Below are 26,045 nucleotides of genomic sequence, written 5' to 3'. Positions count from 1 at the left end.
AAAGACCACAGATTAGTTGATGTGTTTCACTTGAAAAGATTTCTGCCATTTGGTAACCACTGCTTCCCTGAGTGATTTTTAGGTTGTCATCCCCTTTCTTATGTGAGGTTGGCAGTAAGCAGGGTGTGACATTCTGTTATTTGCAGTTGGCAGCACGTGCTGAGGTGGGTGCATTTCCTCCACTTGTGGGTCAGTTTTCTTCATTGGAGGAATCCCTTTATTTCTCTTTCCAATTACAATGCAGTTTCTTGCCTCCTTAAACCAGAAGCTACTCTGGAGTAGGATGTGTCCCAACATCATCACTCCCTTGTATTCCAGATCAAAAAACTGAATTTATACAGTGTTGTGGGTCCTTGCAGCTGTCCTTGCAAAGGGCTGGATTCTCAAACTGGTGCAAAAAGAAAAGCCATTCTAAATCCTGGAGGGACTGAGTGTCTGACTGAAAAAACCCATCTTTTTTTGTGGACTAACTTCCCTGCCACCCCAATGGGGTTTTTCCTTCTGTAGTACTGCCCTGCCCCTCTCTCCTTGACGTTTTCCCTGGGAAGGGGATGAGTATTTTGGCACCTGGAGACCTTCCTCCAGGTGAGAGGGGATCACAGAGCCACAGAATGGCCTGGGTTGGAGGGGACCCTAAAGATTACCTTGCTCCACCTCCTGCCACGCAGGCACATCTTCCACTGTCCCAGGCTGCTCCCAGACTTGTCAAACCTGGCCTTGGACATTTCCAGAGATCCAGGGGCAGCCACAGCTGCTCTGGGGACCCTGAGCTAGGGCCTGCCCACCCTCACAGGGAGGAATTCCTTCTCAATATCCCACTGGCAGTGGAAAGCCATTCCCTGTGTCCTGTCCCTCCACGTTCTTACCAAGAACACCTCTGTATTTTTCTTGTGGGCTCCCAGACTTACCCCAAAACTTATCCCCCCAGAACCCAGTGTCATTGTGCCACAGGTAGGTTTTTGTGTAGGGAGGAAGCAAAATTCAGCCTTTCCAAGCAAAACCCAGTCATTTCTATTGCCAGAAATGTTCTGTGATGTGTCCCTTCTGCCAGGGAAGCAGGGGAGAAGGAGGGGATGCCCTCAGAGCAGTGGCCCTTGGCTGTGTGTGCCAGCACAGAGCTGGAGCAGGGCTTGGCAGGGAGAGGCACAGCCCTGAGGAGGCTCTTTCTGTGCTGTGCAAGGGAAAACAGGGCTGGTGGTGATCCCACCCCCCCGGGCACCTTGCGAGGAGCCTGCCCACTGCAGTGCACCCAGAGACATCTCCCAGTGTCCTCAGCAGTGCAGTGGGAGCTTGCTGGTGCTACAGCCTGGGCAGAGCCTGGCCACCTTCAGCCACAGCCTGTGGGCAGTGCCAGCTGAAGGCAGGGGCTTTGGGAAGGTGTGGTATTTTCTGGGTCCCCCATCGTTGGGTGGAATGATGAATCTGGCTCCATGTTCTTAGAAGGCTAATTTATTATTTTATGTACTTATATTATATTAAAGAGTACTGTACTAAACTGTACTAAAGAATAGAGAAAGATACAGACAGAAGGTTAAAAGATAATAATGAAAAACTCGTGACTCTTTCCAGAGCCTTGACACAGCCTGACTGTGATTGGTCATTAAGTTAAAACAATTCCCATGAAACAATGATCTGTTAGTAAACAAGGTCCAAACCACATTCCAAAGCAGCAAAACACAGGAGAAGCCATCAGATCATTATTGTTTTCATTTTTCTCTGAGGCTCCTCAGCTTCCCAGGAGCAGAAATCCTGGGGAAGGTATTTTTCAGAAAACATGATGGTGACAGGAATGAGGAGGTCGGTTCTTCTGCAGCAGATCCTGCTTCTGCTTAGGGCTTACAGCCCGAGTGAGGGAAGTGGTGCCATTCCGGGACACACCTGTGCCACCAAAGTTTGGGAGCACCACTTCTCTGCTCTGGGAGCTCTCCTTAGCTTCATCCTTGGCTGTTGGTTGTCACCTCAGCGAGGATGACCTTCCTCATCTTCTCCAGCAAATGGAGGAGTCGTGCTGGGCTGTCTATTAATAGATCAGGCATCATCAGAAGGTTTAATTAGAACGAGGTGGTTTGGCACCTTGCTGCTTTTCCAGCCAAATACCAGTGTGATTATTGCCACAGGCTGACACTCACACAAAGTCTTCTGCAGCCCTGAGCTGCCTGGAAAGTTTGTTTCATGACCTGCTGTAAAATAGAATGGAGTTTAGTAAAATGCCTTAGATTGACTTTTCATTTTGAAAATCTGGACAGAAGAATCTGGAAAGATTCTTCTTTGTGTGTCAAAAGGCTCTAATCAGAATAGCTCTCTTCCAGAGAGAAGTACTGGTGTCCCATGCTCCAGCCTGGTGTCTCATGGAGTGGTTTGGGCTGGAAGGGACATTAAAGATTATTCAGTTCCACACCCTGCCATGGGTTGGAACACCTTCCACTCTTCCAGGTTGTTCCAAGGCCTGTCCAGCCTGGCCTTGGGCACTTCCAGCAAGGAGAAATGTTCCCTTTCCCCAAACTGCCATATCCATGCTTGGGAAGGGACAGTGCCAGAGCTGTGAAACAAGGATGAGCCTGCCTTTAATGTTAACAGAGGTGTCCTCAGAGTGCTTTGGGACCTTCAGAAACAGAAAGCTGTTTGTCTGTGCGCCACCATAAAGCTACTCATACTTCTCATGGTCACATTTTCTGCCATTAATTTATTATTAACTGCTGCATGCCAGAAAAGCTCTCCATCCTAGGAAGAGCACAGCAGTGGTGCATTCCCTGCCTTAAGGAGCTGGAGTTTAGGAATCTTGGTTAAATTTCAAGGTAGAAATGATGATGGCCAGGGAGGTGATTGCTGAGGCCTTGCAGGGAAGCCCCCCCAGCTGCAAAGCTCAGATAGAGGTGTAATTCCAAGAGTTAAAAACAGCCTGCTTAGGGATGATGGGGGTACATAAGTGGATTTAAGGCTTTGAATCTCGAGATCAAAGGCAGAGTTGCACTGCTTGGAGTTGCACGTGTTAATCTGCTGTGGGTTTGGAGGAGGGTGCTGAGTTCTCTCCCCTTCCTTTGCCCCGGGCAGACGTGCAGCCAGACGGAGCTGGAGAACTGGATCACGGCCATCCACTCGGCCTGCGCCACCGCCGTGGCGCGGCAGCACCACAAGGAGGACACCCTCAAGCTGCTCAAGACCGAGATCAAGAAGCTGGAGCAGAAGATCGACATGGACGAGAAGATGAAGAAGATGGGGGAAATGCAGCTGTCCTCAGTCACAGACTCCAAGAAGAAGAAGACCATACTGGATCAGGTAAACTCAAAAGTTCTTGGGGCTTCTGCTGCTCAGAGTGACCCTGAGATGTGTTAGGAAGTCTCTTTTCTTTTCCCAGCCCAGTGGTCAGAGAAGGAGTCAGAACTCTTCAGTTCTCGCTCTCAGGGTTGTTTATTGCTTCTTGTCTATAAAATTTTTTCTCTGGCCTGCCAAGGTCTGTTCAGCAGGTCAGGTTGAGGCACACTGGCTGCCCTTGGGGTGGTGTTATCTTTTTATACTAAAAACTGCATGTACAATATTTACACTATTTAATAACTTCCCAATACCTATCACCCATGTTAGACAGTGAGCTTCTGCCTTAAACCAATCCAAAAGTGCCACCATCACAGCAGAAGATGGAGGCCAAGCAGAAGAAGGAGAAAGGCTGGACATGCCCAGATTCCTCCGTCTTGCCTCCTGAACCCCCATGCTAAAAACCCCAAAGATCTATTTTTCACCCCGTGACAAACTAATTATTATTCTGTTTAGACTTTTGTGGCTTGCAGATCCTCATATAAGGTTGGTAATTTTTTCCATGGGTCATACTCAAAGTCACAGGGGTCTTGGGCTCTGTGCCAGGGTCTCTGAGCCCCCTGACAGGGATTCAGGCAATCCAGGACAGCCAGAGGGATGTCCTGAATTCTGATAAAAAGTCCCCAGTGAGGGTTTAAGGCCTTTTAGAGGTTGTTGGGAGCTCCCTGGAGCAGGTGGGATCAGGGGAGCTGTGCTGGCTGCCTTAGCTGCCCCATTGCTCCACTAAGGTCCAACATGGGCTCTCTGCTGGCCTCCAGGAGATTTGGGTAGCAAGAGGCTGCCAGGCCATGGCTGGGGGATGCCTTGGGGAACAGCTGTTCACACACCAACAAACTCTGCTGCTGCTGCTGCTTTAAGTGTGCCAGAGGCTGCTGCTGCTGCTGGCAGCTGGGCTGAGGAAGCCATGCCTGGTTTCTGCTTGTCACCAGGGCCTGCCTTGACCTTGTGGCTGCATCCCTGGCTGCCCTGGGCCCTCTCCTGCTGCCTTCAAGTGGACAGCGTGGCTGGCTGGCTTTCAGAAGCAGAGAGCCTCGAGCAGATGCCTCTCCCACTGCTGCAGCAGCACCTTATTTTGGGAAATTTGACATATGGCTGCTGCTTCCCTCATTTGGAGCTCTCCTGCCACGGCTGCCAAGTGTGCCTGTAATGCAAAGCATGGGGGGAAGTGGTTGGGGCTGGGCTAAAGGGATTTGTACCCCCTGGAAGCCCATGAGAAGGAGAAATGGGGGAGAAAGGGGAGGGAGATGCTGAAGAGCTCTGCTCAAAGCTGTCAGTCAGTGAGAGGGCAGAGCAGTCTCTCTCTTGATGTAACTGAGTTTGTCTGGATGCTTTGAAACTGTTTCCTATAAGCTATTTGAATTATTTAAATCAGTCCTTCCATAGGCTGATTGCAGCACTCTTCCACTGATCAGATTAATTATCCCCAGTGTATGGCACTTTTTCAAGCTCTGTTGTTGCTCACAGCAAAGCTGCTGCTGTGGCTGCTGATTTGGGTTGCCCTGTGCCTGGAGTTTGGTGGGCTTTGCTCTTCTGATTCTTCAGATGCTCTTGATGCATGAAAGAAGCCTCTTAAGGGACTGCTGAGCAGAGAATCCTGGAAATACAAAGAAAATTAAAAATGAAAATTTAATCCTGTTAATTAGCATTGTATCAAAGGAGCAGTTGTCCCAGGAGGAGACTTTTGCCACAAATGTAGAAAGTTGTTTTCCATCTCTAATCAAAACTCTTTAACTATTTGCATCCTTTGGGGGGTTGGGAGGGCAGGGGAATGTGGGAAAATCAGCAATCAGTGTTTGTTGGGTGGGATCAGCCCTGGTGAAAAGGGTGTGCGTGGTGTTGTGAGGGTTTCCAGGACGAGGTGAGAGATGAAAATTTGACTCCGTGTTCTTAAAAGGCTGATTTATTTATTTATATTTTATATTTATTTATTTATACTTTATTTATATATTATATTATATTATGTTATGTTATGTTATATATGCTATACTAAAACTATACTAAAAAGAATAGAGAAAATATATATCAGAAGGCTAGAAAAGAATGAATAATAAGAGCTCGTGACCGACCAGAATCCCAACACAACTAAACTAAAATTAGTCATTAAGTTAACACAATTCACATAAAACTAATTAAAGATATACCTGTTAGTAAACGATCTCCAAAGCAATCAAATAGTTATTGTTTACATTTCTTTTCTGAAGCTTCTCAGCTTCTCAGGAGAAAAAATATTAACAGAGGGATTTTTCAGAAAATATCATAGTGACAGGTGTGTTGTTGGAACCCAGGAAATTCCTCTGGCTGCCCTGGAGGGCTTGAGCCCCTGCCCAGGGGGCTCAGAGACCTTGGCACAGGGCCCAAGACCCCTGTGCCTTTGATTTAGCTCTTGGAAAAAACAATTTCCGACCTTTATATGAAGAATTACAAATCAAGAAAGTTTAAGTAGAATAATAGTTAATTTGTCATGGGGTGAAAAATAGATTTTTGGGGTTTTTGGAATGGGGGCTCGGGTCCCAAGATGGAGGAATTTGAGTGTGCCTTGTCCTTCTTCCTTCTTATTCCTAGCCTCCATCTTCTGGGTGATGTTGGCACTTTTAGATTGGTTTAAGGTAGAATCTCACTGTCTGACATAGGTGAGAGGTATTGGGAAGTTATGTTAAATAATGTACACGTAGTTTTTAGTATAAAAGATAACACCACCTCTGAGATGGGCAGTGTTCCTCTGTCTGACCTGCCAGACAAACCTCGGTGGGTTGGAGAAAGAATTTTATAGATAAGAAATTATAAACAATCTTGAGAGCAAGAACAGAAGAATTCTGACTCCTTCTTTGACTGCTGAGCTGGGAAAAGAGGCTTGTACATATCTCAGAGTCCCTCTGACCAGCAGAGGTTCTGAGAGTGTGTCACTGTGACTTGTTGCAAGGCATTTACCAGGCTGCTGTTCCCCCGTGTCCCCTGGCAGATCTTCGTGTGGGAGCAGAACCTGGAGCAGTTCCAGATGGACCTGTTCCGGTACCGCTGTTACCTGGCCAGCCTGCAGGGCGGGGAGCTGCCCAACCCCAAGCGCCTGCTGGCCTTCGCCAGCCGCCCCACCAAGGTGGCCATGGGCCGCCTGGGCATCTTCTCCGTCTCCTCCTTCCACGCGCTGGTGAGTGAGCAGGGCTGGGACGGGCTGGAGGAGCAGCTGGGGAAGAGCTGTCTCAGTCCTGGAGGTGTCGTTTGGAATTTCCACCAGAAACAGATCTTCCTGTTCACCTCAAGCGTCTTCAGATCTTCCAGGGTCATCTCAAGTGTTCACAGATTCGGGTGTGATCCACACATCCCATGAAGTCAGTGGGAGCTATTCTGAAGCCCTCAGCATGTGCTGGCTGAGACCTTCTTGGGCCTATCTGACTTTATTCCAGTTATTCCAATACTCTGGTCATCAGCACCTGATGCTCCACAAGGGAGGGGAAATGTGCTCCCTGTGGTGTGGCAAATAATGGTTGTTTAAATTTAACTACTGTAACAGCCCAGCTCCTAAAAGTACATAGAAATGTTTTGCCAAATGAATTTGAGTCAAGTTCTTGTAGTTTCAGCTTGGACTCCTGGAGGTTCACAGAAATAGCTGAGCTCCACTGTTGTCTTGTAGATGTCAGCTGTAGCCTTCAATTGAATGCAGAGCTGTAATTCAGTCAGGGGCGTTTTTATTCTTTCCTATATGAAAAGATTAGCGTCATCATCCTGCTAATTGCTGCTGGATTTGTTATATTTTTTAAGTGGCGGGCTGTAATTTGCATTTATGCTTTTTTTTTTTTTTTCGCATCAAGCAAAGCACTGAGCTCTAGCCTGAAAAACAGTCTGCCTCTTCATGCTGGTGTCTCTGGAGAGCCAAGGGAAAAAATATGTTTGGAAAAATGTTGTGTTGGAAGAGACACGTGTTTTCTTCTCCTCTCAGCAAACTCTCATGTCCTCCTTTGCCCCCAGGAACGTGGGGAAATGCAACCTCATGTGAGGAGCCCTAACTCGAGTTTCAGGAAGGGAATTTACCCAGGGAAGCTGTGGCTGCCCCTGGATCCTGCAAGTGTCCCAGGCCAGGGTCAGGACAGGGCTTGGAGCAGCCTGGGACAGTGGAGGGTGTCCCTGCCATGGCAGGGGCTGGGCTGGGATGGGATGGGCTTTAAGGTCCCCTCCATCCCGAATGATTCTGTGATTCCATGACCCCAGTCTCCTGCAGATGTTCCCAGTACATTCATCCAAGGATGTGCTGAGTTACCCCAGGTGGCTCTGTGTAAATGTCCCAGGCACAGCTGTGGAGCCTCTCACTGTGGAAATGGAGGTGTTGCTGTGGTGCTCAAGTTCTCCTTTTCCTGGATTTTCCTGTTTCCCAGGGAGAGCCCCTGTTCCTCACAGGGTTCCCTGGTGCAGCAGCCAGCCCTCTGTCCATCCCAGCTGTAGTTCTGGATGTGCTGCATCCAGCCAGTTCCTCAGCTGGGGACATCCCTGGGTGTTCCCAGGGCCATTCTGCTGCTCTGGGCTTGGGAATGCAGCACTGAGGTGTTCCAGGAGGTGCAGTCAGCAGGGTGGGTCTGTCTGTCTGTGCCCTGCCTCCTGCCCTTCCCTACCGCTCCCTTTTTGGCAGGAGAGGAGCTCCTCTCCTCAGGCCACCTCCACCTGGGAAATCTGATTAGACAGATTTGGGTTTTTTTGGGCCTGAACTGTTCAGCTCTGAGTGATGTCCCACTGATCTCTTCCAGAGCTCCCCGGATAGCTGGGCTCAGTCAAGGCAGTGTTTCTTGTTGCCACAGGGCATTTTGCTGTAGGGCAGCTGACATTGCTCTGATGGGAAGGGTCATTTCAGCTCATTTTCCCCCTTCCTGTGCCTTGCTCAATCCTTCAGATGTCACTTATCTTTAAGGAAGTGCAGGCTGAAATGCCATGAGCTCCCTGCAAGCCTTTATCTGGCCTTGCTGCACTTCTGAGTCAGTGCCAGGATGCCCAGAGTGTTTCCACAGGAAAGAGCAAAGAGGAAGACCAGGTTTTTGGGAAGCAACAGATAAGTTTGGGAATCTCAGGTCTCACATGTCCAGCTTTGAAACCTTGCTAGGAAAATAAAAAGAATAGAAAAAACCCAAACCTTTCACTGGTGCTGAGGTTTTTCTTGGTGATGATTAGGCTCCTTTAAAATATCTCACATTAAATACCAAAAAATGATGGAGGTGGTGTGTACTGTCCATTTCAATATTTGCTACTGGATGCTGGCAGAAGTGAGTTAATTTGCAGTGAGAATGCAGCAGCCTGGCAGCATCCCCACTGTCCCAGCAGTGAGAACCCTGTGTTCCCATAGGATTTGCCTTTTTTTCCCCCCCCAGACCCCCCAGTTTGGGGGGGTTTGTGCTGGGGTGCTGCAGCTCTGATGCTGAAGCCACGTGGCATTGACAGGTGGCGGCTCGCACGGGGGAGTCGGGAGTGAGGAGAAGGACACAGGCCATGTCCAGGTCTGCCAGCAAGAGGAGGAGCAGGTTTTCTTCTCTCTGGGGGCTGGACACTACCTCCAAGAAGAAGCAGGGGAGGCCCAGCATTAACCAGGTAAGAGGTGGGAGTTTGGGGTGGTGTTACTGCAGGGGTGCTCCGTTGGTGGGCAGAACGCAGCTCTCACAAAGAGTCACGGCATTCCTCATCCCCTTCCAAAACCAGGGGCTGCAGCTGCACATCAGGGCACAGCAGCTCCTACCCAAGGGCTGGAATTTGCCCTTTTCTTTAGCTGAATTCTGTTGTTGCATTTCTGCTCCTTCTGCTTTTCCTGCATTTGCCCTCCCTAATCTCAGGAGCAACAAAGCAGGAGTGTAAAACAGACACAGCTTTGGAGAGAAAAACCCCTAAAACAATCCAGACTTGTTTGGTTATTTTTAATTTAAAATTATGAGTTTGTACAGTGATTTAAATGTAGCTGAGTTTGGTGAAAACTTCCTAAAGTGACAAGAAGCTTTGCATTTAGTTGTGACACTCCCTGTTTTTCTTCAGATTTATAAAAAAGCAGAAGTTGTGCAGTTCCCACCCAGTCACTGCCCAGATCTTTCTCTAGAAAACGTGCTCCAGTGTGGTAGGAAGGTGCTTCCCTGTTATTCTTTCCAAACATCCCTAATTACAGCTTTCACTTTTTGAGAGCCATACCTCATCTAATTGCAGGAAATGTAGGCTCTGCCTTTCTTTCTCTTCCCTCACTTCTTGTGGGGAGAAAGGCTGGGGACACACGCTGTTCTGTGCCCTGTGATTTCTGGTGCTGTCTGTTCAAGCAGCACTGGGTGTTTGTTTTGTTCAGCAGAGGATGATGAGCCTGTTAGGAGTGAGACACTGAAAGTTCACCTGATATTTAGAGGCTGAGCAAAAGCCCAGGGCTTGGCTGGACTGCAGCTCCAAGAGCACATTCCCAGCTCCTTGTGCTGGTGCTGCAGCATCCCTGTTGCTTTGTATTTACTTGCCCCAAATCCCTTGTCCTGAGCTGGGATCCTCTCTGTGCTGTGTTTTCAGACCTGTTTTTTTTTTCCCCCTGGGCTCCTCCCTTTTGTTTTTCCTTTCAGTGGAGATAATTGCATTCTTCATGCTGCCTCCCCTGCTGCTTCCCCCCTCACTCCTCCACAGCAGAGGCATTCTGTGAGGAGAGGGATTCTGTTCCAGGTTAAAGGAAATCCATTGTGCAGAGAGTTGTAAAAAGTGTGAAGTTTTGAGGAAGTAGCAGAGTGTCTGAATGCAGTGCCTGAACACATTTCCCTTGCTTGGGCAAAGTGTTGCCTGTTGGAAGCAGCCAGCTGAAAATCCCCAAAAGGCAGAGAAGAGACCTTTTCCCATCCTGCCTGGTCCCTGCTTCATTTTAGCCAGGCAATAATTAACAGCCCAGCAACTTGATCCTGGGGCTGTGCTGATGTGGAGCTACAAAACTGAACTTTTCAGTTCTCATTGTTGGGTTCTGCTGCAGCACCAGCCCTACCTGCCCTTCTGCTGCAGCCCTGTGCTGATTTGGGTTGGATGCTGCACATCCAATGTTCATTTCCCACTTTTGCTGGTGGAGAAACCCAGCACTAAGAGAGATAAAATTAGTCCAGCTCCACCACGGAAGTCAGGACAGACCTCCAAGCAGAAGTGGCCTCTAATCTTCCTGTACCACCCCATCACCAGCTTGTTTTCCACCTCACCCTCTCTTCCATCTTCCATCAGGCTGCTGTTTTCCTTTTCTCCAGTGCATCTGCAGCAGAGAGGCAGGGACTGTTGGAGAGGTCCCCAGGTCACTGCCCTGCAAACCTTGCTGGAGGGCCCAGCTCTGGACAGAGACTGGTGCAAAGGTGTGCCTGTGTCAGTGAAGCCACAGCTGGGCCCAGGAGGAGTGGTCCTAGTGAGGAGCTGGGGTGGGGGACACAGGACGGCACTTCTGTATTTAGGCAATGGCACCTGGAGTGAGCTGCCCTGATGTCTGGGCCCCTCTCTGCTGAAAACACCTTCTTGTTCTTGTGCTGTTTCTTTTTGCATGACAGGCTGAAGCAGAAAGAGCTTAGAGGGGTTGCTGGATGTGACTTACCCACCCTGAAGAAGGTTTCCCCCATCCCAAATTTCTACAAGAGTGAAACATTTCTGCAAGCAGTGTGTTTGGAGATGGCTGTTTGTATTTTCTCTGTTCTGGATGTGAGACAGGCTGTTCTGCCCATGGCACGTGCTGTGCACAGGGAGTCACGTTTGTGTTTAAAGCAGGTCCCCTCTCTTGTTCCTCAGGTGTTTGGAGAAGGAGTGGATTCAGTGAAGAAATCTCTTGAAGGGATCTTTGATGACACAGTCCCAGATGGCAAGGTAAAACCCCAGCTCTCCAGCTGCCTCCTTCCCCCACGTTTGCAGCCAGTAAATTCAGAATAAATAAGAAGATTTGCTATTTTGCCATTTCTAAGCATTGGAGCTGCAGTACCCACAACAGTTTTGTTGTGGTTTGCCCAGAAACACTGCACATTTCGGTTTTAAATTCAAATCTGCTTTCATCCCTGCTGTTTTGTTGTTGCAGTCCTAGCATTCCCAGTAGGCATAGGGTGAAACCCCAGGAGAAGCACACTGCAGCAGTGTGTGGGTGGCACAGGAGGCACACTCTACCCTGCTCAGGGAAAGCTGCAGGTTCCTGTCCAGACAAGCCTTCAACCTGGGCTTAGGAGCCAAATATCTTCTCTCTAAGAGAGCTCTGGTGCAGCACATAATGCACTAGCTACTGATGGAGAGGGAGCTGTGTTGGGCTGGGATTGTCATGATGGATTTTATTTATTTAGAGGGAGAAAGAAGTGGCCCTGAGCAGCGTCCACCAGCACAACCCCGACTGTGATATCTGGGTGCACGAGTACTTCACGCCCTCGTGGTTCTGCCTGCCCAACAACCAGCCTGCCCTGACAGTCATCCGGCCTGGGGACACCTCCAGGGACGTGCTGGAAATGATCTGCAAGGTAAACCTGCCCTGGGGCAGCTGGAAATGATCAGTGTGTGCCACTGCTTGGACTGCTCTGCACCGGGACACCAGTTGTGTCTCGGGTCAAAAACACAAATCACACTGCAGTGTTTGGGCCAGGAGCACAGCAGAGAATTCCCTGCAGCTGGAGCTGACCTGGTGTGGCTGCAGGGACAGGCAGCAGCTGGGGTTTGCCCTCCCCACTCTGGCTGCTGTGCACGAGCCTGGAAGTGCCCTCACATGCTGGCTCTGCCCCTGCTGCTGCCCTTCCCCTGTCCCTGCAGGGGCACCGAGCTGAGGGTGGGACCCTCTCCCAGCCCCTGGCTGCCCCACACTGTGGTGGTGCAGCCGCCCTGGTGCCCCCAGCTCTGCATCCCAGGTGAGGTGACCTCACCCACCCCTTCCCAGGAGCCATCCCTGCTTCCCGGCCCTCAGGCTGGCGCTGGGAGAGCAGCAGCCCCAGGAGTGGGGAAGGTGCCTGTGTTTGCTGCCTGCAGTGCAGAACCAGACCCAGCCTGCCGTGGGTGGCAGGAGGGGACAAGGGGAAGCTTTTATCTGCAGTTGGAGTGGGGGAGAAGAAAAACCACCTGGATTTCTGTGCCAGATGAAGTATCAGAGACGTTGGGCCATTAAAAAGAGTTCCATCTCTAAAGAGTTGGAAACTTTGACAAATTAAACACAGGCTTTCAGCTCTGGCAGCTGCCTAATGTGTGTTTTCGGAGCGAGCGAGACCTGTCACGTGCCGCTCTGAAAAGTGAGTCTGCTTTGTACAACAACAACAGCAGGAGAAAAGAAAACATTTATTACTATTGAGAGCTTAACTTGGGGGACTTTCAGAGCGTGTTGCATGTGCCTCTAAAGAGAGGGAAGGTGAGAGAAAGGCGTTTGTTTCCAGTAATTGCACGGTGCGCTCGTCTCTCTGCCAGGTGCGCTGCAGCTTCTGAAAGCTCTGCTTTGTCTTCAGCAAAAGATGACATTTTTGGAGAGAGGCATAACAGGGAAGCTGGATGACACATGATTAGTAATGGTTTATTTTTAGGGTTTATGTTCTGCTTTGGGTGAGGATGGTTAACTCAGTGGACTGGATCCTTGGCTGGAGCAGCTCCGTGGTTTCAGCAGGTGCCTGCTGAGGGTCTGGTCTCTCTCTGTGCTTTTGCTGCGGTGGGTGGGGGTGTTTAAGGAGAAGGGGAGGTTGGGGAGTGTTTTCTCAAGAGCTACTATCTGTTTCTTTCCTTTCTGTAAGAGTTTTCAGCCTGAAAAGCACTGTCGAGATGCCTTTTTTCTGTAGCATTTAATAATCAATCTCTTTCTTCTATCTCTTGCATTCAGCTCATTTTCCCCCCTTTAATATCCGATCCACATCATTTCACATCAGTTTGCCATCTGCCATCTGAGAACCAGTCAAGTTCTGGTACAGTAAACATTTCAAGCTCTACATTTCATATAAACCTCCTCATGTTTGTGGATGTGGTTAAATCTGTGCTGCTAAACTGAGCTTGATTCTTCTGTTGGAGAACATTCAATGCACTAAAGTCATTGTGGAAAATGTGTTCTTATGCTAACATTGCTGCTTGTTATTATACAGCCAGTTAGGCTTTGGAGAATGCTTTGTGACACTTTTATGATTCAGGATTGGTGGGAGGAGTGTTTAAAGCATTTTTTAAAGTGGTTTCTCAAAGATTTCTCCTCAGATGTAACTAGCAACATCACTTGGAAGGCAGGAAAACTCAGTGTATATGCATTAAATATCTTTCTCTGGCTGATAGAAAATAGTTGGTCCCTTCCAATCTTAACCATCCTGTGATTCTGTGATGACACTGCTCAGTGTGAAGGAATGTATATGCATTAGTAGCATTTGCATAATGGTATGTCTTAAAATGGAGGAGGAAATCACACTCTGTATACAGATTTAGGCAGAGCCAGTGTGGAGATAATAACACCAAAACCCAATATGGAGATAATAGCAGTAAAAAACAAGCCCAGATGACTACATGGCATTTTGTCTTTTGACTGCATAAAAAGTGAGGCAAAAAAAGGTTGGGTTTTTTTTTTCCCCCTCACCATTTACATTTTTCAAAGGGATCTGCATGAGGGGCAAGAAGCAGATAGCCCAAGGTGTCAGGGTTTGTGCTCAGAGCCTCTGAGAAGTTGAGCCTGGTGCTCTGGGGGCTTCCTTTGCTTTTGGGCTGGTGTTTTCCTGCTGGGAGAGCTGGGGCCACACAGGAGCAGTGGGATGGCCACATTCCTGTGCTGCTGGAGAACGTGCCAGGCCCTCTCCTTGGCCACAAGGAGCTGGGCTTGTGTGCCAGCCCACTGTGGCACTTGGAGCCTCTTGAATGGGATCCTAGCCCGGCTGTAAATTCCTCTCCTGGAGCACCTCAGTTGAGCTGTCAGGCTGTGCTTTAAACAGGGTTAGCTGCTTAATTTAGTCCAGACCTAGCCAGAGTTATTAGGAGAGAAATAAATAAACCAAGAAGCTGATTTGGACGGCTGAAAGGTATTTTGGGTGGTCCTGAAAGGATATTCATATCATTAAAGCTGCCCTGTTTCTGCTCCCACCTCCCCACATGTGGATGCAGCTCCCAGCAACAAAAAGTGGGTTAATGGTTTGGCTTTTAGGGCAGCCTGGCTGTGTCCACATTCCAGGGACCTTTTCCTTTCACTTCAGTAGAACATCGTGGCCCTGTTTGAGACACTCTAACCAGTGTCAGATTTTGAGGTAGACACAGCCCTGGGGCAGCTGTAGGATGTTAATTAGCTAAATGGGGTGGCTCATGGTCGGGACTCTCTTTCCTGGCCTGGATGGGATCACAGTGTACTGGATTGATGGCATCCACTTGGGCTGATGGGGTTTGTTGGAAGAAATGCATGGCTCTAAATATGAGTGTTTTACCCAGGTTTGCCTTCAGCTGATGCTCTGCCCAGAGCCTGGATAAATTCAGCCTGCCCAGATTGGATAAATTCATCCCAGGTGGTGATTTCTGCCTGCCTGGGCAGGCTGGAAAGCATCCCTTGGGTCTCCTCCACAAGGGAAGGATGTTGGTGGGCCATGGATGTGCCAGCCCTGGGCTTTGGGTGGTGGCAGCACAGCTGGCACTGCCCATCAGACACTCCTGAGGTGCAGCTTGGGCACAGGACCCAGGGAGGAGATCCACCCCAGGGGCAGGAGAAGGAGGCTGCCAGCTTCACAGGATCACAGAATCACAGAATCTTTCAGGTTGGAAAAGCCCTCCCAGACCACGGAGCCCAGGCTGTGCCCAACGCCCACCTTGTCCCCACCCAGAGCACTGAGTGCCACCTCCAGGAATTCCCTGGACACCTCCAGGGATGGGCACTCCAAACCTCCCTGGGCTGTCTGTTCCTTTCCGTGGGGAAATTCCTGCTGAGCCTGCCCTGGCCCAGCCTGAGGCCGTTCCCTCTCCTCCTGTCCCGTTCCCTCCTGGCTGTCCCCTCCTGTCAGGGACTTGTGCAGAGCCACAAGGGCCCCCCTGAGCCTCCTTTGCTCCAGGCTGAGCCCCTTCCCAGCTTCTCAGCCTCTCCTGGGGCTCCATTCCCTTCCCTGGACACCCCCATCCCCCACTCAGTGGGTTTAGGTCTCCTCTCTGTGTTTTTTGTTTAAGGCACCTCTGTGTCTAGGCACAGTTAACTAAGCTGACCAGAAAGTGACTCAGGAGTCCTCTGTATCATTTCTGAACCTTCAATGCAATTGTGCTTCCCTTTGATTTCTGGGTTGTTTGTATGTGTATGTCTGTAAAGAGAGAACTGCTGAAAACAGCAGCAATCAGTGGGAAAAGCAAGCAAGAAGCTTTCCAAAAAAGAAAAGTGGGGGAGCAAGGATATCTCCAACAGTCAGCTGTTTTTCTTTTGGCTCTGGATAGATTCAGTCATTAGTTAATTAACTAGGAATTTGCCTGGATTACAAAGGTTGTTCCATTTCAGGTACTCCATTTCATCCAAGGATAATTTGATTTTTTGGGTTGGACATATTTGAACAGAGCACTGTGCAGAGTGCAGCAATAGATCTGTTTTGGTTTTCCTTCCTATTATTGGTAGTTTTTTTACTCCTGGGCTAATCCAGACTTTCCAAAGTGTTTCCTGTTCTCTGAGTGTTTGCTGGAGGGTCAGGGTGGGATGTTCTCCACAGGTACATTGCTCATCACCTCAGTGCTGCTGGATCATGCTGGAACTGGAAAAGCCAGGCTTTAAAAAACAGGACGAACAGGCAATAATGTTGCTCGTGCATGAGTTTTCAGATAAGCCATTGTTTTCAGCACAGCCTGAGAAACCTTGGTAATTTGCTGGAGTAAAATGAAAAGGCTGAGGTATAAAAGCCTTTAATAGTGAGATTTCAGAAGTGACAGTGAGGAGAATTTACCTCCTGTATCTGTGAATCACTTTGGGGTTTCTCATTAGATTCAGTTTAGGAACTTTGAAAGTAACTCCTGGATGATATCCTTTGTGTTTATCATACTTGTAATGTGTTTTGATTACACACTGCATTAACCTCTGCTTAAATCAACCTTATTAATCATGCTGAGAAAAGGTCATTAACATCTCCCAGACCAAATGCTCTATCCTCAGCTAATTATAACTAATTCATTAAAATGGTGTGACCTGCTTCCACTGGGATGCAATCCAGGATGCAGCTCTTGGCTGCTTCCAGCCATTGTAACCTGAGCTGCTTGGAATTTAGAGGACAGACAGATTTTTTGTGTTGATTAACCTTGCTTGAAATCTGCCACATCATATTTGTGTGCTAAATTATGAAGATGCTAAAAAAACCCAAACCAAAGAGAGAACACCTCTCCTGCTCTATTTTGCTCTGTTAGCAGAACATTTAGTTAGATACCCTTTTATCCAGAGGCATGCTCTGAGGTTTCTGTTGCAGCTTATTGGGCTCATTCCTGGAATGGCTTGGGAGGGAGCAGAATGCCAGGCCAGCAGGGTGCCCCGGGGGGGTACATGGATTTTATTCCTGGGGGAGAGCAGGAACAGCAGGTCTGTTCAGCTTTCAGGCAGGAGGTTGGTGGTGCTGGAAGGTGCTGCTGTGAGGGTCAGAGATGAGGGCAATCCTGCTTTTCTAAAGGCTCCCTTCTCTTGCAGACACACCAGCTGGACTGCTCTGCTCACTACCTGCGCCTCAAGTTCCTGCTGGAGAACCAGATCCAGTTCTACGTGCCAAAGCCAGAGGAGGAGATCTATGAGCTGGTAATGCTGCCCACCGGGCTGCTGAGATGACACCGCTGTTAATTAGTGTTTATCTGAGTTCTGGAGCACGCAGAGTAATACTTTTCACCTTGCAATTACGGTGCTTTGCAGACCATAGCAAATTGGCCTTCAGCAAAGGAATCTCTCCAAACCTTTCATCCTGTGTTGGTGTTTAGCTCACATTTGTGTGTGGATGTGTCCGGGGAGAGAGGAGGGACAGCCACAGGCAGTGTGAAAGTCACTCTAAGCTGCATTGAAGCGTAACTTCCCTCCAAGTTGTCTTTTCCTGTTGTTCATGTTGTCCACGGAGGTTTTACAGACACATGGAGGCTTTACAGACAGCACACTGTCTGAGTTTTAAAGAGGGGGAAAACACACAAGTTGTTGGGTGTTTCTTGGGTTTTCTTCCTGATGGTGAGGTAAAGATTGAGGTCAGGAAGGTCTGGAGTTACGTGTGAGAATATGCTTCCTTAATTGCCTCAGCTGGCTGTTCTCATCTCATTCATCTCGAAAGCAGACTTCAAAGGAATTCTGCCATGAGAGATTAAAAAAAAGACCAAACAGGATTAATGTCATGCTTTAACTCTGTGATTCTACACAGGCATGCTGTAAACCTTTTTAAGGTCCTTTACACTGGTGACTGGTTTACTTATAAAAAGTAAAACTTTGCTAGTTATGGGGGTTTTGCTCGTTTAGCAAAGGACTTTTGGGATTTTCCATTAATGCTGTCAACAACAACAACAAAAACTAGTGAGAAAGTGCTAGAGGAGTGCTAGGACTGGGAAGTGTGATAGAGTTGGGGAAAATGAAAGCTCAGAGGAGACAGCTTTTGGCTGTGGTTGTCTGGAAGGACTCTGGGGACTTGTGTTGAGAGGGTGTAGGATTGACAGAGTCATCATCACTTACTGGGTATTCTGAAAAGCTGTAATTAACCCAAAACTCTGTCACTGGCACTGTGCAGGGAATGGTAGAGATGGGTGCTGCAGGATGGTGTCTGATGTGGGGATATTAAATCAAAACACTTTGCATGTTTGCTTCTCACGTGGGCTTGTTTGGGGAGAATATGGAGCTCCTTCCATCGGGCTGTAACTATTCTGTAATACTGATTTTTGCAGTGCTGATAGAAGCAGGAGATAAAATTGCATTTTTATCAGGGGAACCTTTTGCAAACGAGGTCCTCTTCTTTTCTAAAGGAACAGTTTAGCACTGCAGTCCAAACACTGAGTTTCATAATGTTAATTATTGCAAATTGCGTTTTTACACGCTCACAGCAGCGTGTAAACAGAACTAATATTCACCTGTGGGCTCTGTTCACCTGGGGCAATGATTTTTTCTGAAGACAAAGGCTGGTTTGTTACTTCAGTGCTGAAAGGCAGAGGGATTTGCAGCTGCTGTGGAGGGACTTCTGGGCTATTGCCTGGGTGTGAATTTGTGCTGGTCTCCCAAGAAGGATGTTAATGACCATTTCAAACACTTGGGGGCTTTCCTTGGTACAAATAAACATCAAGGTGTTAAAGGTGACATGTCAGGCTGAGCTATAGCAAATCTGATGGTCTGATAATGGAGAAATGTGTTTAACAAACAAAACCACTCCTTGTGATTTTAATGCTGTTGAATAATTGAATTCCTGCAATGTCTTCATTAAAATAAGATAAAACATTGAGCTATTGCTACCTGTAAATTAGGAAAACAGGAACAGAAGCTGTGTTTGTCATGCACTCAAGATGGTATTGACTGAGGGAAATAGATGGGTGCTGTGTTTTGTGGTGGGGATGGGAAAACACTGCTTCCTCCTCTCTAACTGTGTTCCAACAGCAGAGCTGAGTGACACTGCTAATGCCTCTCACACAGGTGGAGAGAAACTGATAAACAATGACCACAGTCCCTCTCTTCTGCCTGTAATTAAAACCCAAAAATCTGTTCCAAACCATTACAATTGATGTGTCCTCCCACAGTGACATATTTTTGTGTTTGTTTTTTTCCCCCTCTATTCAGCTGTACAAGGAAATAGAAATCTGTCAGAAAATTACCCAGCACATTCAGATGGAGAAGTCTGATGCATCCTCTGATATTTATGGTGAGTTTTGTTTTGCCTGTTCTCCTGTCTTGTTTTGCTGTTTCTCCCCAGTCAGTTCTAGCAGGTTCTTGCTGTTTACTGGTGTACCTGAGAGGTCTCTTGAGCACAGTGAGAGAAGCACTTGTGATTGCTGAGCCACCCACAGCAGCATTCACCACTCCTTCCTCCTCATCCCACTCCTCACTCACTCCTGCCTCCTTGCCCCCTCCTTGGGGGGCCACGAGGATCTGAGTCCTGTGGCCAGGCAGCTCCAGAGAGGCTCTTGGGCTTCTTCCCTCCTGCCAGGGGCACCCAAGGTGGGTTCCTGCCTACCCCATCATTCCTGAGGCTGGGCATGCCTGGCTCCAGGGTGTCCCAGGGATGCTCCAGCCCTCGAGGATGTCCCAGGGACACCGGAGCCAGGCAGAGCTGTGTCAAACACAAAGCCAGGAGAGGGTCTCCCTGTGTAATTTCAGCAGAATCTCCCATCTCTGTGCAGCTCACACTTGTCAGCTTTCAGGTATTTCAGGTTACAGCCCTCCAGCCTGGTGAGTTTGCCCTTTGGCCTGCCAGTTCCAATTCTGCAGTGTATTTTAGAGTTATCTGTGCAGCCTCCCCCACAGGAAGCCAATCTGCATCTTTTTGCTGTTTATCTAAATATTCTGCTTTAATGACTAGAATAATTCTGAATCCCCAGCTGCTTATTATACAGCTGCAGGCCATTGGAATATTGAGCTGTGCTGCAAAGCAATGGGAGTGACTGGGGCTTGAATATTGCAGGCCTAAGAAAGAAACATTCACCAGCCCAGTGATGGTTCAGGGTTCATTTTTATGAAGAGTTGGGGCTCTCATAGCATTTCCTGTTTATTTATTTTTCTTCTTTTTTTTTTTTTCCTAAGGGATAAATGGAAAAATAAAAGTGAGATGCTCTGTGAGATGAGATCAGCTGTGTGAGGTGTGGGGTGGAGCTGTGCAGTGCTCTGACCCTGCAGCAGGGAATGCTCAAAGCACCCCAAAAAAGCTGTCTTTTCTCTCATTGAGGGCAAATAGCCAAATGTGGTTTGCCTCTAATTGGCAGAAGGATTTCTGTGGTGTGCGTGTGTCTCCCTGTGTGTCCATCCAGTGAGGAGTGTGTGCTGAAATCACACAGTCCTGGAGCAGCTGGGGCTGGACAGGGCCTTAAAGATCCCCTCATTCCAGCACCACCTCTCAGGGAGAGCTCACCTGGGAGCACTCTGTGCTGTTCCTGCTCCCAGCAGTGTGTCTGTGGCAGCGAGAGGCACTCCTGGAGGGTCTGCCAGTGCTGCATCTCCCATGGGGTGCTTTGCTGATGGCCTGAGCGCAGATGTTCTCCCCTCTTTTCTCTTTGCCAGGGCTGTGAGGGCAGAAATCAGTAAGAATCCTTGGATTCCAGCTGGTGGAATGCTGGCATGTTCACCAGCAGCTGGTCATGGCAGGGGGCTGAGGGGGTTATCTGGAGGTGGATTTGTTCAAGGCCACGTGCACTCAGAGATTTTTGTTCTCCTGCCATCAGAACTTTGCAGTGAAGAGAGAAGGCTCTGCCAGGGTCAGCAGCCATCTCTTTCCCACCTGTGTTTCAGAGCCCATGCACAGTTTGATGGTAATGTTTTTTAATGTTTTTGGCAGCAGTGCCAGCTTATGCAATCACTGTGGCTTCCACCCACTCCTGCCCTTCCTCCCCTGTGTGGAGCCCCTGTGGAAGGCAGCCAGGTGGAACTGCACATCCCTGCTGTCCCCACATGTGTGCAGCCTGCACAGCCACTGGGCTGAGGTGTTTGTCACCTGAGTGCATGGCAGGGCAAGCTCTGGCACCGTCACAGCAGGGCAGGGTCACATTCTGTCTGTGCAGGGGTTACCTGTGGGTGTGAGATGGGCTGGTGCCAGCTGCCCATCTCTCATCTCTTACAGCTGATGACAACCTGTGTAATTGCTCCTTATGCCCTTTCTGCCAGGAATAACTGCAGGATTTATGGGTATGGCTCCAAGATGAATTCAGAAGCAGCCACATGTGCATTCAGGCCTGATGGATTGAAGGAGGCAGAGGTCTTCTCATAGAGGAATCATAGAATCCCAGAATTCTATGGGTTGGAAGGGACCTTTAGGCTCATCCCTGCCATGGCAGGGACACCTTCCACTGTCCCAGGCTGCTCCAAGCCCTGTCCAGCCTGGCCTTGGGCACTGCCAGGGATCCAGGGGCAGCCACAGCTGCTCTGAGCACCCTGTGCCAGGGCCTGCCCACCCTCACAGGGAATTCCTTCCCAAAATCCCATCTAAACCTGCTCTCTTTTGGTTTGAAGGCATTCCCCCTTGTCCTGTCATGAGTCTCTCTCCATCCTTCCTGTGGGCTCCCTTCAGGAAAGCTGCATTCCCAAAGCTTCTCTTTCCCAGGATGAACAATGCCAATTCTCTCAGCCTTTCCTCGTAGGAGAGATGGAACCTGGGGCTGCTTGGACATGCTGATCTCCTCCCAGTGAGAGCCTGAGCTGCCCCTCAGCCTGGTTTTAATGTGTGGAGTTTGGCCCAAAACAGAATTTCAGTTTAAAAGGGCTCTTAGGAACCAGTGCTTTGTGCTGACTCAAACCGCAGCCTTGGGCACACTCTGCTGTTTTTCCAGGGTTTTCCAGGTAGGCTTTGTGGTGATGACAGCCAATAACTACTCTGTTTTACAGCTGCTCTTTTAGTGGAGGGTTCTTCTCTCTGCCAAAGCTGGTGTGTTGAGTGAGCTTCACAAATTTCACTTGATTCAGCCCCAGGAGCTCCCAGGCAGGTTCCAAGTAGCTCAGTAAGTCATGAAAGGCCATATGCTTCTCACTTCTGAGCTGCCACCTTCTTCCCCCTCTTTCCTTCTTCTTCTTTTTAAATTTTATTTTATTTTTAAATCCCGGATGAAAAAATAGCTCTCAGCCATAAGGATCAGCTTGAAAGGAGTCCTATAGTCAGGATAGGCTCCCAGCACATCTGCACTGCTTGGCTGGTGGCTGATTCCATGTCAAAACAAACGACTCCCCCCAGAGGTTTGTAAATGTTTTTCTAGTCTCTAGAAAAAGAGAGAGCAAATGGTTGCCTGTACTCATTTAGGGAGTAATGAAGTTTCAGAAAGGCAAATGTTCTGCTTTAGATAACTCTCCACAGTAAATAAACAACCTGCATTTAATTTGGTGGATGTATTTCCTCTACAGCTGTTATCTTACTGTGTCACCCACAAATGGCAGGAAAACCCCCCAGCCCAGAGCTCACAGTCCCATTTGCACTGTTTAGAATGAGGCTGTGTCAGCACTTCCACTCCAGGGCTGCTCTGCAGGTCTCTGGTGAGCATGAAATGTGTGCCAAGCTGAGACTTGGCACGTGACAGGCTGTGCCAGCACAAGGGGCAAAGGGAAAGGAGCATTTCTACAGACACGAATCTCCAAAAGCAGAGATCAGCTCTCTGTTCTAGCAAAGGGAAAGGGGCATTTCTACAGACATGAATCTCCAAAAGCAGAGATCAGCTCTCTGTTCTAGCAAAGGGAAGGGGGCATTTCTACAGACACGAATCTCCAAAAGCAGAGATCAGCTCTCTGTTCTAGCAGGAGCTGTTGTGCCCTGCCTCAGTTTGGGGTGGCACATCAGCTGTGCCTCTTGGATTCCCACCTTTGTCCCAAACCAGGGCTCTGTGCAGCTTTGGTCTGCCAACAGCAAAACCTTCTGGAGTGACCTTTGATGGCAAGAGAACTGGGGATCTGTTCCAAGGCTTTGCAGCTGTGGTGTCCTCAGATATGTCTGCAGATAAGTGGGATATGCACTCAGACATTCAGCTCAGGTTTTTGTTAGAGCCGCTTTCCTTGCTGAACTTTGCCGTTGTGTCAAGGTTTGAGGGGAGGAAGAGGGGAGGGATTCCTGCCTGCTCAGGGCAGGAACAGCCCAGCCTTGGCTGCAGAGCAGTGGCTGGGACACCCTGGAAGGGGCTGGCTTCCTCTGAGCGCTCCTGGTGTCTCCCCAGGTTTCTCTCTGTCCTCGGTGGAAGAGGAGGGGATTCGCCGGCTCTACGTGAACGGCGTCAAGGACACAGGCCTGGCTTTCAAGAAAGGTAAAGCACCCCCAGAGCCCTCCCAGCTCAGTCCCTGCCACACAAATACAGGGGAAGGGTCTCAGTGCTCCCTGTGGTAGGATTGCTGCCTCTGGTGGTGCTCCCAGCCTTTGCAGGAAGGGTGGCAGCAGCTGGGGCAGAGGGCAGCAGGGATGGCCGGGCTGCCAGCTCCTCCCAGGGCAGAGCTGGGTCTGCTTTAGGGCAGCTTCCCCAAGCTGAGGCCACTGCATTTCCCATCCACTGCCCCCCTGCTGCACTGGGCAGGGAGCTCACCGCTGGAACCTGTCCACATTTCTGAACTAGAACATGGGCACCACGAGGGATGAGAAGAGTCTCATCTCTTCCTAACCGTTGGTGTGTGCAGAGCCCTCAGAAGCACCCTCAGAGCTCTCCTGGAGAGGGTTTCTGTGGCCTTGCAGAGCTTATTCAGCTCTGGCCCTTGCCAAAAGCTGTTCCAAAGGCTGCTGTCCCCAGGCTGCTCCCCCCTTGGCCTGGTGCTGAGCCTGGCACTGTGCTGGGCCAGCCCAGCTGATGGAAAATGCCCTGGCAGTTCTGTGAGCTGGGCTGGTGGGGCTGGGCATGAGTGGCCAAAGGGGCACAGGGGAGGCAGGAGCAGTGGTCAGGGAGTGGGGACAGCCTGGAGGTGCACCCAGAAACCCACGTAGCTGAGTGCTAAACATGAAAAGACTCTTGCTCTGTCCTGTCCCTCAGCCCCACAGCATCCCTGGTAAACAGGAGGGATATCCTGCCAGAAGCCCTGGGCAGAGCCTGGGGGTCTCCGTGCCAGGCTGCCACAGGGAGGTGACACCCTGTGGGCTCCTGTGTGGGGTCAGGAGAGGGTGGTGGGGGTTTCACCAGTGCTTCCCTGGTTTGCTTTTGGTTTTTTTGGTTCCTGCTGGATGTGTGAGCACAGAGTGCCTCCTGCGGGGCTGCAGTGCAAGCACAGGCACTGGGAACACTCAGGGATGTGTGGCTGCCCAGAGCTGACCTGGGAAGGCACTTCTCTATGGACAGCAGTCAGCAGGGTACTGGGACAAGATTCCCTGGGGTAGCAGCAGGAAGGCAGGAACACCCTCTGTGCCTCCCATTATTTACATGCATTGTCTGCATTTGACTGCCCTCCATCAGATGAGATGCTGCATTCCATTTTCAGTCTTTCCTCCAATTAACAGACTTTTATCTTCTCCTGGTAATTTTTGTGATTTATCCTTTTGTTTTTTCTGTTGGGGTACCCTAGCAAGGCAGGCATTCCTTATTGGAATGGGAGCTCCTTGCTTGTACTGAGATAGACGTGAGGCTTTATCCCAGATGATACAAAACAAAGGCTGCAAAGAGTAAATGGAGCCTCAGATCCAATGTTTATGGTTGCAGGCCTATTAGTGTACTACTATAATGACACAGAATCACTAAGTAGAATAAATTAAATAATGTGAAATGCTTGACTTGCCTTGTTTTGTCCCTCTTTCAGCTATGATTTTACAGCCCATTTACTTTGTAGCTACTCTCTCTAGTGCATGGGATTCTCCCTGAAACTGCACACCACACTGGAGTTTCTGGGCACAATTACATGCATTTAGGGAGATCTCCATTTTTTTAAGGAAGCTCCCTCCTGCAGTGTGGGTCAGTACTCCTGGAGATTTCATCCAGGTTTTTAAGGTTCATGCAGGCTTTCAGGGTGTCAGCGCATGGCAGGGATGGTCACCCCTGTTCTGTAGATTCCAGCTCTCATCCCTGTAAGGGCAAGGGTGGAGATGGGGATGGTCCAGCAGCCAGGGCTGTGGCACTGCTGTGCTGCTGCCTGCCTGCAGGGGTTATTTGGGATTGATTTTGGGATTAAACCCCTCTGCAGCTCTCTGTTGCTGCTCAGAGAGGGCCCAGCTGGCTGTGGGGAAGGTCAGGAGTGCTGTGTCACCTCGGGGAAGGTCAGGATGGCCGTGTCACCTGGCAGGGCTGCACGCTGCCCTCAGCATCCCTGTCAGGGGAGTCAGCTGCTCCCTGCACATCCCCTTCTCCCTGGGGCGCTGCTGCTATAAATAACTGCTGGAGGCAGGCTGGCAGAAGAGCCAGGACTAGCTGAGCAGGGCTCAGGTCTGCCTCCTGAGCAGCCCTGTGCTGCCATGGCCCTCGGGAAGGGTCGCTGTGTTGTGGGGTGCAGCGTGCACAGCAGCTGTGCTGTGAGGAGAAAGGGGATTCATGGCTGCTGGCACCTTGTGAGGGATGTCGTGGTGTCTGCTAAGGAAGGCAGGAGCCTGCCCTGAAATGGGAAATGTGAACCCCCTCCCTCTGAATTGCTATAAATTTGAAATTAAGGGGGCTCTCAGGCAAAAAATATGGGAGCAGGAATAACAGTTCTCTACTAGGGAAGAAAATAAAAAGACAAAATGAACCTAAACCAACGCTGCCAGAGTCAGAACACAGCCTGACACCCTGTGGGTCAGGGTGTTGGCAGCAGAACCATTGGAATTGTGGCTCAGCCTTCCTGCAGTGTCAGGTGTGGTTCTGTTGGAGCAGGGCTCCTTTGGAAAAGGGTGGAGTCTTCCTCTGAAGATCCAGTGGCAGAGGCAGCTGCTGTTCCTCTGGGAAATCCAGTGGAGAAGCTGTGCTGGTGTTCCAGAATCTCCAGATTATATCCAGGCAGGAATGCTTGGCTTCTCCCTCTGGGCTCACATCTCCCAGTGGGATGCTGCAGTTCTTATCAGCCATGCAGTGACATTCAATAGCTGTTATCAGCAGATGTGGAAAAAAAAATGGCAAATAGAATACATCTTGCCTTCCAGTCTGGGACAAGGGGCTTCCTGGGCACTCTGCTCTTAGGGTGGCACTGGAGGAGCAGCCAGGCAGCAGATCTCACCAGGTCCATCACATCCCAGTGTCATTGCAGGCATTAATGATCATCTCTAGCCACAAACACCCACGAGAGCTCCCAGCTGTGTGAG

The 26,045-nt window shown here is 49.5% G+C and overlaps 1 protein-coding gene across 2 annotated transcripts in view; it reads left to right on the top strand.

The window, feature by feature from the left end:
- Positions 1–26,045, top strand: part of TIAM1 (TIAM Rac1 associated GEF 1) — a 151,476-nt gene that overhangs the window by 94,801 nt on the left and 30,630 nt on the right. For both annotated transcript variants that reach the window (XM_066571835.1, XM_066571834.1), the window contains exons 7-14: positions 3,052–3,276; positions 6,269–6,454; positions 8,728–8,874; positions 11,050–11,124; positions 11,586–11,756; positions 16,862–16,966; positions 18,962–19,043; positions 23,023–23,109. In XM_066571835.1, the coding sequence (XP_066427932.1) occupies positions 3,052–3,276; positions 6,269–6,454; positions 8,728–8,874; positions 11,050–11,124; positions 11,586–11,756; positions 16,862–16,966; positions 18,962–19,043; positions 23,023–23,109 (1,078 nt within the window). The remainder of the gene's footprint in view (positions 1–3,051; positions 3,277–6,268; positions 6,455–8,727; positions 8,875–11,049; positions 11,125–11,585; positions 11,757–16,861; positions 16,967–18,961; positions 19,044–23,022; positions 23,110–26,045) is intronic.

The sequence above is a fragment of the Molothrus aeneus genome, chromosome 2, assembly GCF_037042795.1.
Source record: "Molothrus aeneus isolate 106 chromosome 2, BPBGC_Maene_1.0, whole genome shotgun sequence".
Taxonomy (NCBI): domain Eukaryota; kingdom Metazoa; phylum Chordata; class Aves; order Passeriformes; family Icteridae; genus Molothrus; species Molothrus aeneus.
Note: the sequence above shows the minus strand (reverse complement) of the source record. Positions and strands in the feature narration are given on the sequence as shown.